This window comes from Myotis lucifugus, unplaced genomic scaffold (genome assembly GCF_000147115.1).
Source record: "Myotis lucifugus unplaced genomic scaffold, Myoluc2.0 scaffold_282, whole genome shotgun sequence".
NCBI lineage: Eukaryota > Metazoa > Chordata > Mammalia > Chiroptera > Vespertilionidae > Myotis > Myotis lucifugus.
The window spans coordinates 403,634-417,468 of NW_005871330.1; the positions used below are offsets into that span (position 1 = coordinate 403,634).

At 50.7% G+C, this 13,835-nt stretch overlaps 1 protein-coding gene across 1 annotated transcript in view; it reads right to left on the minus strand.

The window, feature by feature from the left end:
* Positions 1-13,835, minus strand: part of MYH13 (myosin heavy chain 13) — a 50,608-nt gene that overhangs the window by 20,153 nt on the left and 16,620 nt on the right. The window contains 7 exon segments of the mRNA XM_023763352.1: positions 1,843-2,085; positions 3,834-4,089; positions 5,496-5,632; positions 6,979-7,102; positions 7,490-7,607; positions 12,879-12,966; positions 13,058-13,131. Coding sequence (XP_023619120.1) covers positions 1,843-2,085; positions 3,834-4,089; positions 5,496-5,632; positions 6,979-7,102; positions 7,490-7,607; positions 12,879-12,966; positions 13,058-13,131 — 1,040 coding nt within the window.

Here is a 13,835-nt window from a genome sequence, read left to right on the forward strand (position 1 = left end):
GCGAATATGCTGCTCTGAAAGGGAACACGCCAATCTGAACCAGACTGACGCATCACGGGAACGTGCTTATTAGGTTGGCTGATTGGGGTTTAGAATGAGGCAGGAAGGGGAAGGATAATCCGGAATGGGAGCCCTAAGTTGTCCGGAAGCAGGACAAGGGCACCGAACACGGAACTTTAAAGCATTAAATTAAACGTTGCCCCATATGCAACATTCTTCCAGATCACAGAGTACTAACTCCTGGCCCGTAGGCCGAATCCAACCACAGACATCTTTTCTTTGAATAAGTTACCAACTTTGAATAAGTTACCAACATTGAAAAACTTGAGATGTCACATTAAATCTGGGTTTCTGGTCTCTTACCGAAAGTTGGAAGCCCTGGCAATGCCGGGTTCTCATTCCCACCTGGCAACGCTGGCTGGCGCTGTCAAGGCTGCCACTTGTGGACAGAGTAAATGCTCTCCAGTTTGCCACAATCTCCATCGCTCCCTATTGCCTCTCCACTACATCCAGTTGTCCACCCAGCACTGACTGAGTGACCCCACACCTGGCCAACATCATCCTATGTTCTATCTCATTGGCAGCCATTATGAAATGAATCATGTACTTTACGCTCTTCATTTAGTTCTGTGAAATATTTACTCTTGTGTGCATGTAATTTTAGTCTACACATGGCATCATGCTGTGTCTTTCATTTTCCTACTTTCCTCCACTCAGCACTAGTTCTTTTATATCCACCTTGTTGCTCTAAGAGCATCCTCCATGTCTCACCCCTCCATTCCTCAGCAGGGCCCCTGGCTCCTGGCCTCCAGCTTGAACACCCCCCCACTCCACACCCACCACCACAGGCAATGCTGCCACGAACATCCTCACACATGTCTCGGTACGATCTGGAGGGAAATTTCTCTGGTCTCTACACCGAGGAGCAAAAACACTGGGGTGAGGATGTGTGGATTCTGAATTCAACGAAATATTTCCAGATGGTTTTCTTGAAGGCTGCATGCATCAGTCTATACCAGTGGTTCTCAACCTTCTGGCCCTTTAAATACAGTTCCTCCATGTTGTGACCCAACCATAAAATTATTTTCGTTGCTACTTCATAACTGTAATGTTGCTATTGTTATGAATCGTAATGTAAATATCTGATATGCAGGATGGTCTTAGGTGACTCCTGTGTAAGGGTTGTTCGACCGCCATCAAAGGGGTCGCGACCCACAGGTTGAGAACCGCTGGTCTATACCAATAGTGCCTCCCTGCCATTATCCAGTTTTCTCCCTCCTTAACGCCCTGCCTCCCTCATTATCTGCCTGGCCCTGGGGCAGCCGTGGGCAAACTATGGCCCTCGGGCTGGATCCAGCCCATTTAAAATGAATAAAACTAAAAAAAAAAAAGACTGTACCCTTTTATGTAATGATGTTTACTTTGAATTTATATTAGTTCACACAAACACTCCATCCATGCTTTTGTTCTGGCCCTCCGGTCCAGTTTAAGAACCCATTGTGGCCCTCGAGTCAAAAAGTTTGCCCACCCCTGCCCTGGGGGCATTCTTGTTTGCTCTTCCTGTGTCAAGTGAATTGAAACAAAGATGAACGGGACTCCAAACCTCCTGCTTTGTGGAGGAAGTGGTGGGGCTGGGAGTCTGGTGCCCCTAGGGAGGGCTGAGAAGCCTGCAGGGTAGAGAACAAGGCTGAGTAGAATGGGGTGGACTCCAACCACCCTCTACTCCTCCTGCCTCCACTCCAGGCAATGCTGGGTTAGTGGGGGTCCCGCCTGCCTGCCTCTTCCTTACAGAGAGGAGTCAGGACCAGCTAAGAAACCACGGGGTCCCTGGGGCTCGCCCACCTTGTTCTCCGTGGCATGCTTCTCCTTCTCCACTTTGGTCAGGGTCAGCTCCAGGTCGTCGATGTCTCTTTTGAGAGAGGAGCACTTATCCTCCAGGTTCCTCTTCTTGGCAACAAGCTCAGAGTTCGTTTCTTCCTCCTCTTCCAGCCTCTCATTCAGCTCCTTGACCTTTGCTTCCAGTTGAATCTTGCATTTGATGAGCCCCTCACACCGCTCCTCGGCGTCCATCAGGTTTTCCGTTTCCTGAAGGGACCCGGGCGTTATGTGTTGATCAGGCTCCTGACAGACCCTGGGAAGGAAGGGCTTTGCCCTCCCCAAGCCCATTAACTAGTGCTAAGGAGTGGTCACACGCACACACATACACACACACACACACACACGCACAGACTCACACATACACACTCACACACACAGAGACTGACACACTCACACACACACACATACACACACACATACTCACACACATGCACACACATGCACACACCCTCACGTGCATATAGCATCCACATGCTTCATTTTAAACCACTGTGGGCATCATCCACTTCACAAAAACTCACCTCAAATAACTTCAAGCCAAGGCATTCGTGGAGTTGATAAAGCCTCTGCTAATTCTCAATGCCCAACCATCTCACTCTGCCTACTACCACCAGCTAAAAAGTAACTGATCCCAATGTTATCACAAACTAACGAATATTTGGAAAATGTCACTGCCTTTTAACTTTCAACAGGAAAGTTTTGTCTATGTCTCCTTAGCCTTGCCTCCTTGAGCTACAGAGCAGAAAATTCAAAACAGACAGGGGTAAGTGATTAAATAAGTACACGTCCCAGAACACCTGCCATGGGTCTCTAGGACAGACCATATTAGTTCTTAAACTTAATTGGGCCATAGCTTCTCACACAAGAGTATTGTAAGGACTGGACACACCTTCCAAAGTTATGAATGAAAACAGACAGGCAAAGAGTAAGAGACTGTGTTTACTGAACATGTGCTCTATGCCGGGCATTTTACACGTATGGACTCATCTATCCTTCCAGCAACCCTATGAGGTGGGTATATTACTATGCCCATCTTACAGATAAGAATACTGAGGCACAGAGTGGATGAGTATCTTGCCCAAGGCTACACAGCTGTCATATGGAGGACCTGGGATGAACACCCAGCAGGCTGGTTCCAAACCTTGTCCTATTGCCACTATGCTTGGGAGTACATGTCTAATAACCACATTTACGGACTGGGAATGTGAAAAGGGGAAGGGAAGATGCTTTTCACAGAAGGCAAAAGGTAAAGGTATTTGGGAATTTAAAAAAGGACAAATGATAAACGCCTTAACTCTGTGAAATGGTGCAATTACATGGTCAGAGTGTCACTGTGTACATGGCCATGTCTCCCCTATTTCCTTGATAAAATGTGGATCTTTAAAGTATTTTTACTATAACTATATTATCGAAAATCATGTATAGAAAATTACTCTTTCTACTTTTAATTTTTATTTACAAACATTTTTTTTAAAATTCTCACCCAAGGATATTTTCTCCACTGATATTCAGAGAGAGTGGAAGGGAGAGAAAGAGACGGAGAAACATCGACGGAGAGAGACACAGTCCTACACTGGTCCAGACGGGCAGGGATGGAGCCTGCAACTGAGGTACGAACCCTTGACCAGGGCTGACACTCTAACCACTGAGCGAACTGGCCAAGGCTTATTTACAAACATTTAAAATACCTGTTACACTCCTGACAACGTTTATTATGATGACACATACCCACAGCAAGGCGGTCTAACTCCATCGTGGAAGACAGGCGGGCAGAGATTCACCTTGCAGTGTGTGTTCCACAGGCTCTGCTTTCCCTAAGCCAGGGCCCGCCTCCGTTGACAGGAGTGTGGTGCTGCAATACTTAATATGACCACTAGGTGGCACCAATGTCCCTCAAATAGACACCCGATGTGGCCTCAAGGTTGCTCCCCCTTTTCTCTTAAGAAGGTACTTACAGACTGGACCTGCAACTGGAGGTCATTCTTTTCCTGCAGCAGGGACACCATTTTCTCCTCCAGCTCCTTCCGGCGAGCCTCAGACCTGGCCAGTTCCTCCTTGGCCCTCTGGAAGTCTTCCTTCATGGTGGCCATCTCCTTCTCCGCCTCCGCACTCTTGAGGAGGGGCTTGATCTTGAAGAACAGGTTCATCCAGGGCCAGTGCTTGACGTTCATAAAAGAGCGAATGTTGTACTGGATGCAGAAGATGGAGTCCCTGTACATCCGTTAGGACGGGGGTTAATGGACTACAGCTAGGTCTTGTCTCCACCCACCTACCCGGTGGGCCCCAGGACCTGCACCGCTCCCGGCTGGGTGGGAAGGAAGTACAGCCAAGCTAAGCAGAGCCTATGGACTCCAGAGTAGATTCTTAAAAGGGGGGAGGGCAGAGGAAACAGAAAGTGCAAAAGTTGGGAGGTGAGAGGGGGCATGGGCCATTGGTGGGTCTCAGATTCACCAGCTCCCTCCTGGAAGTACTCTGCCTACGCGTGCTGGTGCCTCCTGTTTATTGGGTGTTTCTCCCACATTTGATTAGTTAGCTCTCACCTTTTGAAACTCTGAGAGCTAATTATTTGCCATGTGGGCTCCGATTTTATGCTTAAGTATTGGCGTACACCTGGGCCTGCCTTCAGTCCACTGGTCGTCTCCCGGACTCCTGCCCTCGTTGAATTGATCCATTTTCCTAATTTCGACACCCACACTGTCTCCTACTCATCACCCTCCACAGCTTCCTATCACATAGCTCACGTTTTCTTTCCTTTAAACTGTACCCTCCCTTGGGATGTTTTTAATTTCTGCACTGGCTTTCCTTCGCTTTACCAAGCCGGGTGCCTGGGAGATGTTCTTGACTAATACATGTTGATGGCCCAGACGGCAGTGACAATGCCTGAGCGACACAGGGCATCAGGGCACCAGGGAGGGTGGGCTTCCCCCCAAAGGCCCCTCTTCCTGGGAGTCCCACTCATGACCAGCTACCGTTGCTGCTATTCCTCCCGCTTACCCACGGGCCATTTCCTCACTTAGGTCCATGCCAACTGTTATTTGGACTGGTCTTTCCCACTCTCCTTGGAGCTGCCAGAGGTGTGAGCTGCAAGCTGGGCCTCTCACTTATCTCCTTACACACCTTCCACGGCTCCCCACTGACCAGATGGTCCCGTGTGGGCTCATTAACACGGGGACCTTCACTCCCTGCACCTCACCTTTGCTCCCAATGTGACCGGCTTGTTGGGCTCCCTCCCGGCCGCCCTCTCAGGCCAGGCAGAGCTGATTTCAGAAAGTCCTTCCTTCTCACTGACCCTTTCGCGCCAATCCCACCTCCAACAAGGTTGGGGACCTATTCTCAAGTCCCCCTCGCTCCTGAATAGAATGCTGACAGTGTGCGGATCACAGGCATTAAAATGAGCCATGCACCTGTCTGCTTCCCACCCATGGGAGCTCCTGGAGGGCAGGTTTCCTTTCTGTGTCCCCAGGGCCGAGCAGAGACCCCAATAATGAATTCCTGCTCAGGGGATGTTGGTTAAATGGATGAACAAATACATGAACGTCCCGAGACTAAAAGCAGGAAGTGATCGTCTGCTCCTACGGAGGGAGGGCAGGGTAAGGAGGGGGTGAGGGTCCGGTCACCTCCTCTCCATCATCTTCTTGAACTCCACCCGCATCAGGTACCCTCGGCACAGGGCCTGCGTGCGCGTCATCAGGATCACCAGCTTCTCATCCCTCATCTCCTCCAGGAGTCCCAGGAGCCCAGCTTTGAAAAACACCTGTGTTAAAGGAGAGACAGCCCTGCTCCGTTCAGCAGGGGAGCAGCCCTCCGCCTCAGGAGAACCTCTTCCTGTCCAACCCCGGCCCTCGACTTTCAAGGCCTGAGTGGGGACCTCAGCCAGCTGGCTCCCCGGTCTCAAGTCTCAGGGGCCCCGGTCTCCTCAGCAGCCCCTCCTGTGTCTTGTCCCAAAGCACATCCCAGGCCCCACCAACCCACATGGACAGATCCTGGCAAAGCTCACACACAGTAGGCAAAGATGAGTCCAGAAAGTGACCTCTGCTCTCAGCTGTGTCCAGACTGAGAGAGATCCAGACTTCTACCTCCTCGCCTCCCTCTCTCTCTGCCCATCAGAGAAGGCTGGCCCCACCTCGGGCCCATTCACCCCCGGCCCACGTGGGCAGAGCTCCTTCGGCCTCCATGATGTTCCAAGAAGCAGGCACCCTGGGGGGCAGCAGGCTCCTTCCTGGCGGGGTGGATGCTCTAGTCCCACCTGTCCCTCTGGGACGTGGAGCACTGGACTTGGGCCAGCGTTGAAGCCGGCCGTTGCCATGCAGCATCCAGGTGACCGTGAGCAAGTTTCTTGCCTCCAGGAGCCTACGTTTTCTCACCCTCCCATCAACCCCCTGAGGTCAGGACCACCTCCATCACCACTAGGTTCTTGGGAGGCTCAATGAAACATGTGCAGAGGACATGTTGCGGGCTCCCTCAGTGCACACGAGCTCAATAAATGGTGGTCATTTCTGTGGGTGATAGCTCTTCTCAAGTCCTCATGGCCCCTGTAATTCTTTCCATGTTCTCCTCTCCCTTGGGCTCTTTCGTCTCCATTGGAGTGTCTTTACTCTACTCCCTCCAGGACACCCGAGCTCCCATCGCTTTCTTCGGCAGCTGCTGGGGCTCCCACTTCCAAATTAGGACAGGTGGGACTAGAGCAGCGGTTCTCAACCTGTGGGTCGCTACCCCTTTGGTGGTCGAATGACCCTTTCACAGGGGTCGCCTAAGACCATCCTGCATATCAGATATTTACATTACGATTCATAACAGTAGCAACATTGCAGTTATGAAGTAGCAACAAAAATAATTTTATGGTTGGGTCAGAACATGAGGAACTGTATTTAAAGGGCCAGAAGGTTGAGAACTACTGCTCTAGACTCTGAACAGCCAGCACCGAGATGGAGACCTCTGTACCCAGCCCTAGGCCTCCCTCTTCCTGGGCCACTGGGCAGGGGGCGGTCAGGCTCAGCAGATGGGGAAAGAGACCCCTTTCTTCTGCTCAGCTAGCAAGCAGCTCAGGGATGTGGTTACACAGGGAGGAAGGAAGGGGTGTCCAGCTCCCCCTGCTCTCACCTTGGTGTGGCCAAACCGGTACTGCCCCCGGTCCACATCGATGGAGTTCAGAAGCTTCTCAGAGGCATTTTTACTGTCAATGAACTGCCCTTCCGGGATGGCACTGGCGTTGAGGAGCCGGTAGCTGGGGAGGGAGGACGCAGGCCTGTCCTGGGGCTACTGGCCGTGGCAGCTGGGATGGACGATCTCAGGGGGGAGGGCCTCTGGCCACACAGCTCTCCTGAGGGCTGCACCCTGCTCCTCGCTGCTCCAGGGGCCACATAGCCCTCCGAGGTCCAGGCCAGCGATGCCGTGGCCCCCTACCCGCCCCCCCCTCCCATGGGTAAGGCTGGAAAAGGAGTGGTGTCGACTGTCCCTGGGCAGAGGACCTCTCCTCTCCCCCAAGAAAAAGACAGAGCCATGGACACCCTGGGGTGGGGGCTTGTGGGCCCACCCCACACCCAGCCCAAGAAACACCCTGGGGGAATGCAAAGGCGCCCGAGAGCGAGAGAACAACGGCGAGACCACCTACCGCTGCTTGAAGTCGGCATAGAGGAGGCGGCTGGGGAAGCCTTTCCGGCAGATGCGGATGCCCTCGAGGACCCCGTTGCAGCGCAGCTGGTGCATGACCAGGTGGTGGTCCATCACGCCTGCGGAGAGAGGTGCGGAGGCCGTCGGTGGCCTTATTGTCATTTCCTCTGGCGCTTTGGACACCATGAGCCACTCCGACACCCAGACTTGAGAGGAGAGGGTTGGTGCCCGCTCCAGGGTGGGAGTGGCTGGAGCTTGCCTAAGTCTCAGTAGAAACAAACCCGATTTATTGGGGAGACTCCACAGCCCATCACCATGGGAGCAGAGTCAATATCAAGCATTGATGTTTACCCTGTTCATGGCCCTTGACCCTGTAGCTAGGCCCCAAGGGAGGCAGATGGGTGGGGCGGACCCTCTGGGCCTCCCAGTGAAACCTGAGGTGCCCTGCGGTCTCTACTCAAGGACAGGGATGTAATGTGCAGGCTGTGCGTTCAGTGGGAGAAGAAAACCAGAGAGAACAAGGGGGGCTGAGGCAGGGGCGGAGGGAGCGGCACACAGGGCGATCGTCTGTTGAACATTGGGCACCTGCAAGGGAGGGGGCGAGAAGGGGAGCCAGAGGGACCAGACCCTGTGGGGAGGCAACGTGGTCACTCTTGGCACCAGCCTGGGTCAGGCACAAACCAAACGGGGACCCAGAAAATTCTGCCTTGGGACTCTGAGAGGGGTTAGAGGAGAGGTACATGGCTGCATAATGGCTTTTAACTGTGAGTTCCCTAAGTTTCTAGGCAAGGGCTAAAGCTGGTTTTGGCCTAACCTTATGGAAACTTCTAGAACGCTCAAAAGTTCCCCTGGCTGCTGTAAGGAGAGATGATTACACATTTATACAATTTTCAAGATTCTTCTATTTTTTTAAAAAATATATTTTATCGATTTTTTACAGAGAGGAAGGGAGAGGGATAGAGAGTTAGAAACATTGATGAGAGAGAAACATCAAACAGCTGCCTCCTGCACACCCCCCACTGGGGATGTGCCCACAACCAAGGTACATGCCCTTGAGTGTAATCGAACCTGGGACCCTTGAATCCACAGGCCGATGCTCTATCCACTGAGCCAAACCAGTTAGGGCTCAAGATTCTTCTAGAGCTGTACCACTGTGTGATCCAGTAGTCTTTGGCCACATGTGGTTATTTACATTTAAATTCAAAGTGAATTAAAATGAAAGAACCACTGTCTTAATTGCACCAGCCCCATGACATTTAACCATCTGGGGCAGCTCAGATAGACAACTTCTCCTTCATTCCCAGAAGTCCTAGTGGAGAGCGATTCTCGGGGAAGAAGTGGTTAAGAGCAAGGAGGAAATATGTCAGAAACTCAGAGAATCTCTGACGAGAGAGAACCATGGAAATCGTCCAGTCCAACCCCATCGTTTCTCCACTAAGGATTCTAACCTGGGAACTTGTTTACTAGCCGTGTGACCTTGTACTTTTTATGCCACAGTTTCCTCATCTGCAACATAAATATAACGACGGTATCCACCTCATAAGGCCGTTGTGAGGACATAGTGAGTTCATATGAGTGAAGAGTTTAGAACAGCCCTGGCCACACCGAGAGGGGTGCATGAGCTACTCGCTGTTGCCCTTTGAGCACCAGGCTCCATTCATGATGTGGCAGACTTCTCTCCACCAGAGCCAGGAGCAGAGAGAAAGCGTAGACAACCCTTTCTGACAGAAGAAAATGTAAACGCCATCATTTATGCTGGGGAGGCCAGAGCGCCATCCTGCTTGCCAACCGTGTCCACTCGGAGCGGGGACTGTTGCTAGTTCCCACAGAGCTGCTCTATAAGGCGGGAGGATGCAGAGGGAGGCTGGGCCCGGAGAGGTGAAGTGCCTCGCAAGGTAATAGCAGGTCTGAGCCTTGATGATCCCCCCACCCCCCAGGACCCCTCTATTCGTGCAGGCTCAGAATTCGGGGTTGAGTTCTCTTAGATCCCTCACTATGTCCCCCTCAACCCAGGCTGAGGCAGTTTATAGAAGGTCCATACTTTCCCTCCCCCCCCGCCCTCCCCCCCCCACCTTTGCCTTTGTACCAGCATGCAAAGCTCCTGTGAAGGTCCCCAAGCTACTGCCTCATCTTTGTCCTGTTACGTTTGATGCAGGATATTTTTCTCTTTATTTCCCCCCTTAGTTATTCCGTCAGCCCCACTCCTTCCTCCAGCTACTTCAGCCTTCCTGGGCAGTTGTACTAATTGTGTGTTTACTTTCTGTGTTCTATGATACTCTGACATCTTGGCGCCATGTTGGCCAAAGAGAGACTGCTTTTCCCAGAACCAGCCAATTCCTAGAGGTGGCAAATTACTCCCCTACGGACATATAGTTCATAGGCAAGCCATCCAATGCAGAGCCCGTCGCCCTCAACCACTACCTGTATCGAGCTCTCACCCTCAGGGCCTGTATTCCCAGGCCCTGCTCCCCGGGGGCCAGGTGCCCAACTCCTGAGGACAGCCTCTACCTCCAGAGCCCACTGAAGGTATTCAAACCAGCCAATCCCAAGCCTGTCCCCCTGCCTCGTCCATGTCTTCCCGTGGAAACCACAATAAAGGCTTTTGCCTGGGGCTCCCCTCACTCCCCTTCCTCCTGCCTGACTCGGTGGTCCCCGAGGGGCCCTGTGTGGTGTGGCAGCCTTTTCCTCGTGGGCACTGTGAATAACTGTGTTTTCAGTGCAGTCGCTGCTGGTCTGCTGGCCTCCCGCCTGAGTAAGGACAGAACCTACATGAGAGCAGCAGTGAGTCACCCACGGCCCGTGCACAGCACACACTTGGCGGATCCAGGTTGGCCACAGAGCAAGCGCGAGGACTGAGCCCCGAGCCCAGTTCCGAGGGGCTCCAGCTCCAGCTGGTGAGAGAGGCTGTACCCCTGAGCCCTGGAGGAAAGTGAGGACAGCTACAAAGTACCAAGGGTGCCCGTGGGCGGGCGGGAGGGGGGCTTGCGATTGGATCAAGGGCTCCAGCCCCAGCTCTGGGCGCCTGGGGTAAGGCATTGAAGTCTGCGTGGTCCCACTTCCCTCTCCTGGAAAAGGAGGGGCCACGCAGATGCTTTCCGGAGTGTTGCCCAGGCTCCGGTATCCGCGTGTTAGTCTACCCCCAGGCTCCTGTATCCCCGTGTTAGTCTACCCCCAGGCTCCGGTATCCCCGTGTTAGTCTACCCTCAGGCTCCTGTATCCCCGTGTTAGTCTACCCCCAGGCTCCGGTATCCCTGTGTTAGTCTAGCCCCAGACTCCTGTATCCCCGTGTTAGTCTACCCCCAGGCTCCTGTATCCCCGTGTTAGTCTACCCCCAGGCTCCTGTACCTGCGTGTTAGTCTAGCCCCAGGGAAGGAGATAGGAAACAGAGTGCCAGAGCAAAGGGACGACAACAGAGAGGATGGGACAGAGGTTTCGCTGAAGTCTACCTTCCAGAAGGAATAGTAACCCAATGGATTACCGAGCCCCTGGGGCCCCTAAGATGCAGTTTAAACCCACAGGCGGTCAGTCTATTTCCCGTTACCTGACACTTGCAGGCCATGTGCCTTATAGAAGAGTCATGGCACAGGTACAAATACATATTCAACAACAATAATGGAACTTGATTTTCTTTAGGACAATGCAAGCCAACAATGTCATTTGATGCTCAACCAGAGAAACAGTTCTGTTTCTACACTGGAGGGAACTGGCTGTGCTGGGCTGTCAGGGAGGGGTGCAGCTTGCCCCAAACACGGTGCCGTTAACTTAGACTGCAGAACAGAACTTCCATGGCAAATAAATTCCTCTACATATAGTAGACCAGGTAGTTTGGGGAATTAAAGTTTTTTATTTTAAGTAATAATGATAATAATTCCCATATTGTCATTATTATAAATAATATTATTCTCATAATAATAATTTCTCATAATTTTTATCATTTTACATATTATTATCCTATAATTATCATTATTATAATTGACAGCCAACATTTACTGAGTGTTCACAATATGATTGGTCCTATTTTAAATGCTTGCCTTGTACTCATTCATTTACTCTTCACCACCCTCTGAGGTGGGTTAAATGAGTTAATATTTACAAAGTGAGTAAACATTTTATAAGTGTTCATGACATAAAGGAATGAATGAAGAACTAACTTAATAAACGGACGAATGAGCACAGGTTTTCTGCTTGCTTTATAGAGCAGAAGGTTAGTTACTGGGCTGAGGGTCCCATGGGCAGATGGAGCTGAGATTTCTTTTCTCCACCATCTAATTCCTCCGCTCACTTGCAATGCTGCCAAGGCAGGGAGGTTCCTCATGTGCCAGAAACCCATGTTCTGGATAGAACAGTTTGAGGAGCGAGCTACCTTGTAGCCACAGCTCCGTGTGACGGTTCGTTTTCCCCTTTGTGACAAACGACCCTGAAACACAGCTGTACTATGGGAATATCTGTGACTCCAGGGTTGGGTGTGGTGGAGGGTCTGCTGGGCTGCCCAGTGTCCCCTGTACACGTGGTCTCCTCCTCAGTTTCCTCTTCTGTAAGATGGAGATCATTACTCCTCTTGCAGAGAACTGTGGTAAGCAGTAGAGGCAACGTAATGAAGTGGCCGACATACAGTCTAGGCCCGTGGTCGTCAAACTGCGGCTCGAGAGCCACATGCGGCTCTTTGGCCCCTTCAGTGTGGCTCTTCCACAAAATACCACGTGCGGGCGCACGTACAGTGCGATTGAAACTTCGTGGCCCATGCACAGAAGTCGGTTTTCGGCCTGGGCGAGTCTATTTTGAAGAAGTACTGTTGATATTTGGCTCTGTTGACTAATGAGTTTGCGGACCACTGGTCTAGGCTCAAGAAACAGCTGTGATTGATGCTGATTTTATTATGGGATACCTAAGAGAATTACTTGTCAGTTCTGGTGGTTCTTCATTCTCGGGGAAAGGGAACAACAGAGCCCTTGAAGAACCTTATGAAAGTTATGGATTTCATGTATCTATGTATGTATATCCAATACTTTGGATGTGATTTCATAGTAGGAGTGCCCGATAAATCATACAAGGAGCCCAGCTGAAATTGAATTTCAGATAAGCAGGGAATATATTTTTAGTATAAGTTATTTCCCAAATATCGCATAAGTCATCGCTATACTAAGACACTTCTCATTGTTTATCTGAGTTCAAATTTCGAGGGGCGTCTGGTGCTTTTATTTGCTAAATCTGGCAGCTGTTTCATAGATTGTCTAAAGAAGTGACAAAGACTAGAGAGCTTTTCTCAGGGTCACAGCGGTGCATATGAACACACACACGCACACACATGTAGACACACACATGTGTGCGCTCACCCCCCCAGAATTATGCATACGTTTCAGGGAGCTCCACTCTTGGGGATTCGCACTCACCAGGAGTCTTGGTTTCATTGGGAATCAGACATCGTACAAAGTGAGGGTGAGTGCTCCTCAGGTTGGTCATCAGTTTGTTTAGGTTTTCCTGGGCACAAACCAGAACAAGCAGTTACCTTAGCAAATGTTTCACTGGGCAAAACAACCACAGCTGAACGTGGAAGGGGCCGAGCACGCACCCTGAACACCGCCGACACGGTCTGGAAGGAGGAGCCCTTCTTCTTCCCTCCTTTCTTGCTCCCCCCGGAGTCACCTGGAGACAGACACAGAGCGGGTGTCAGAGGAGCTCTGAGGACATCACTCTCCCCAGCCCTGAAGGTTTTGTTTTTCTCGTGATAGAAGAGACCTGAGGGTTTCTATGTGTGTGTGTGTGTTTTTTTTTTTTATATATGCCAGGTCCCTTGAAACATATGCTGTGCAGATGTTTCTTCCCTGCGGCGACTGTGTCAAGCAGCAAGGATGGACTGGCTCCCGGCACACTAAATACCTACCTTGTGCAAAATCTCATCATGAGTGGCCTGATATTTGTGATAATATTTAATCTTCAAAAATTTTGTGATGCAGATACTCTTAGCCATATTTTTTAAATGAATAAAGAGCTTCAGGTCAATTGCCCATTATTGCACAGCTACTAAGTAGCAGACTAGTGACTGGAACCATGTTCCTTAATTCCCATGCTAACTTTTTTCATATTATACTACCATTTGTTGCATTTTAAAAAGGTAATGAATGATTCCTAATCTATGAGGATTTAATTTTTGAAGATTATATACTATCACAAATATCAGGCCGCCCATGGTGAGATTTCACACAAGGTAGGTGAGGAATGAAAACTTTTTTTGGAAAAACCTTCAGATTAGGGATCTTCCTATTATTTCCCCTTCAGTATCATATTGATTATTCCTCATACTAGTAGTAGACACAACTGATTCGATGTTGTAAATTGTGGAGGGCTTT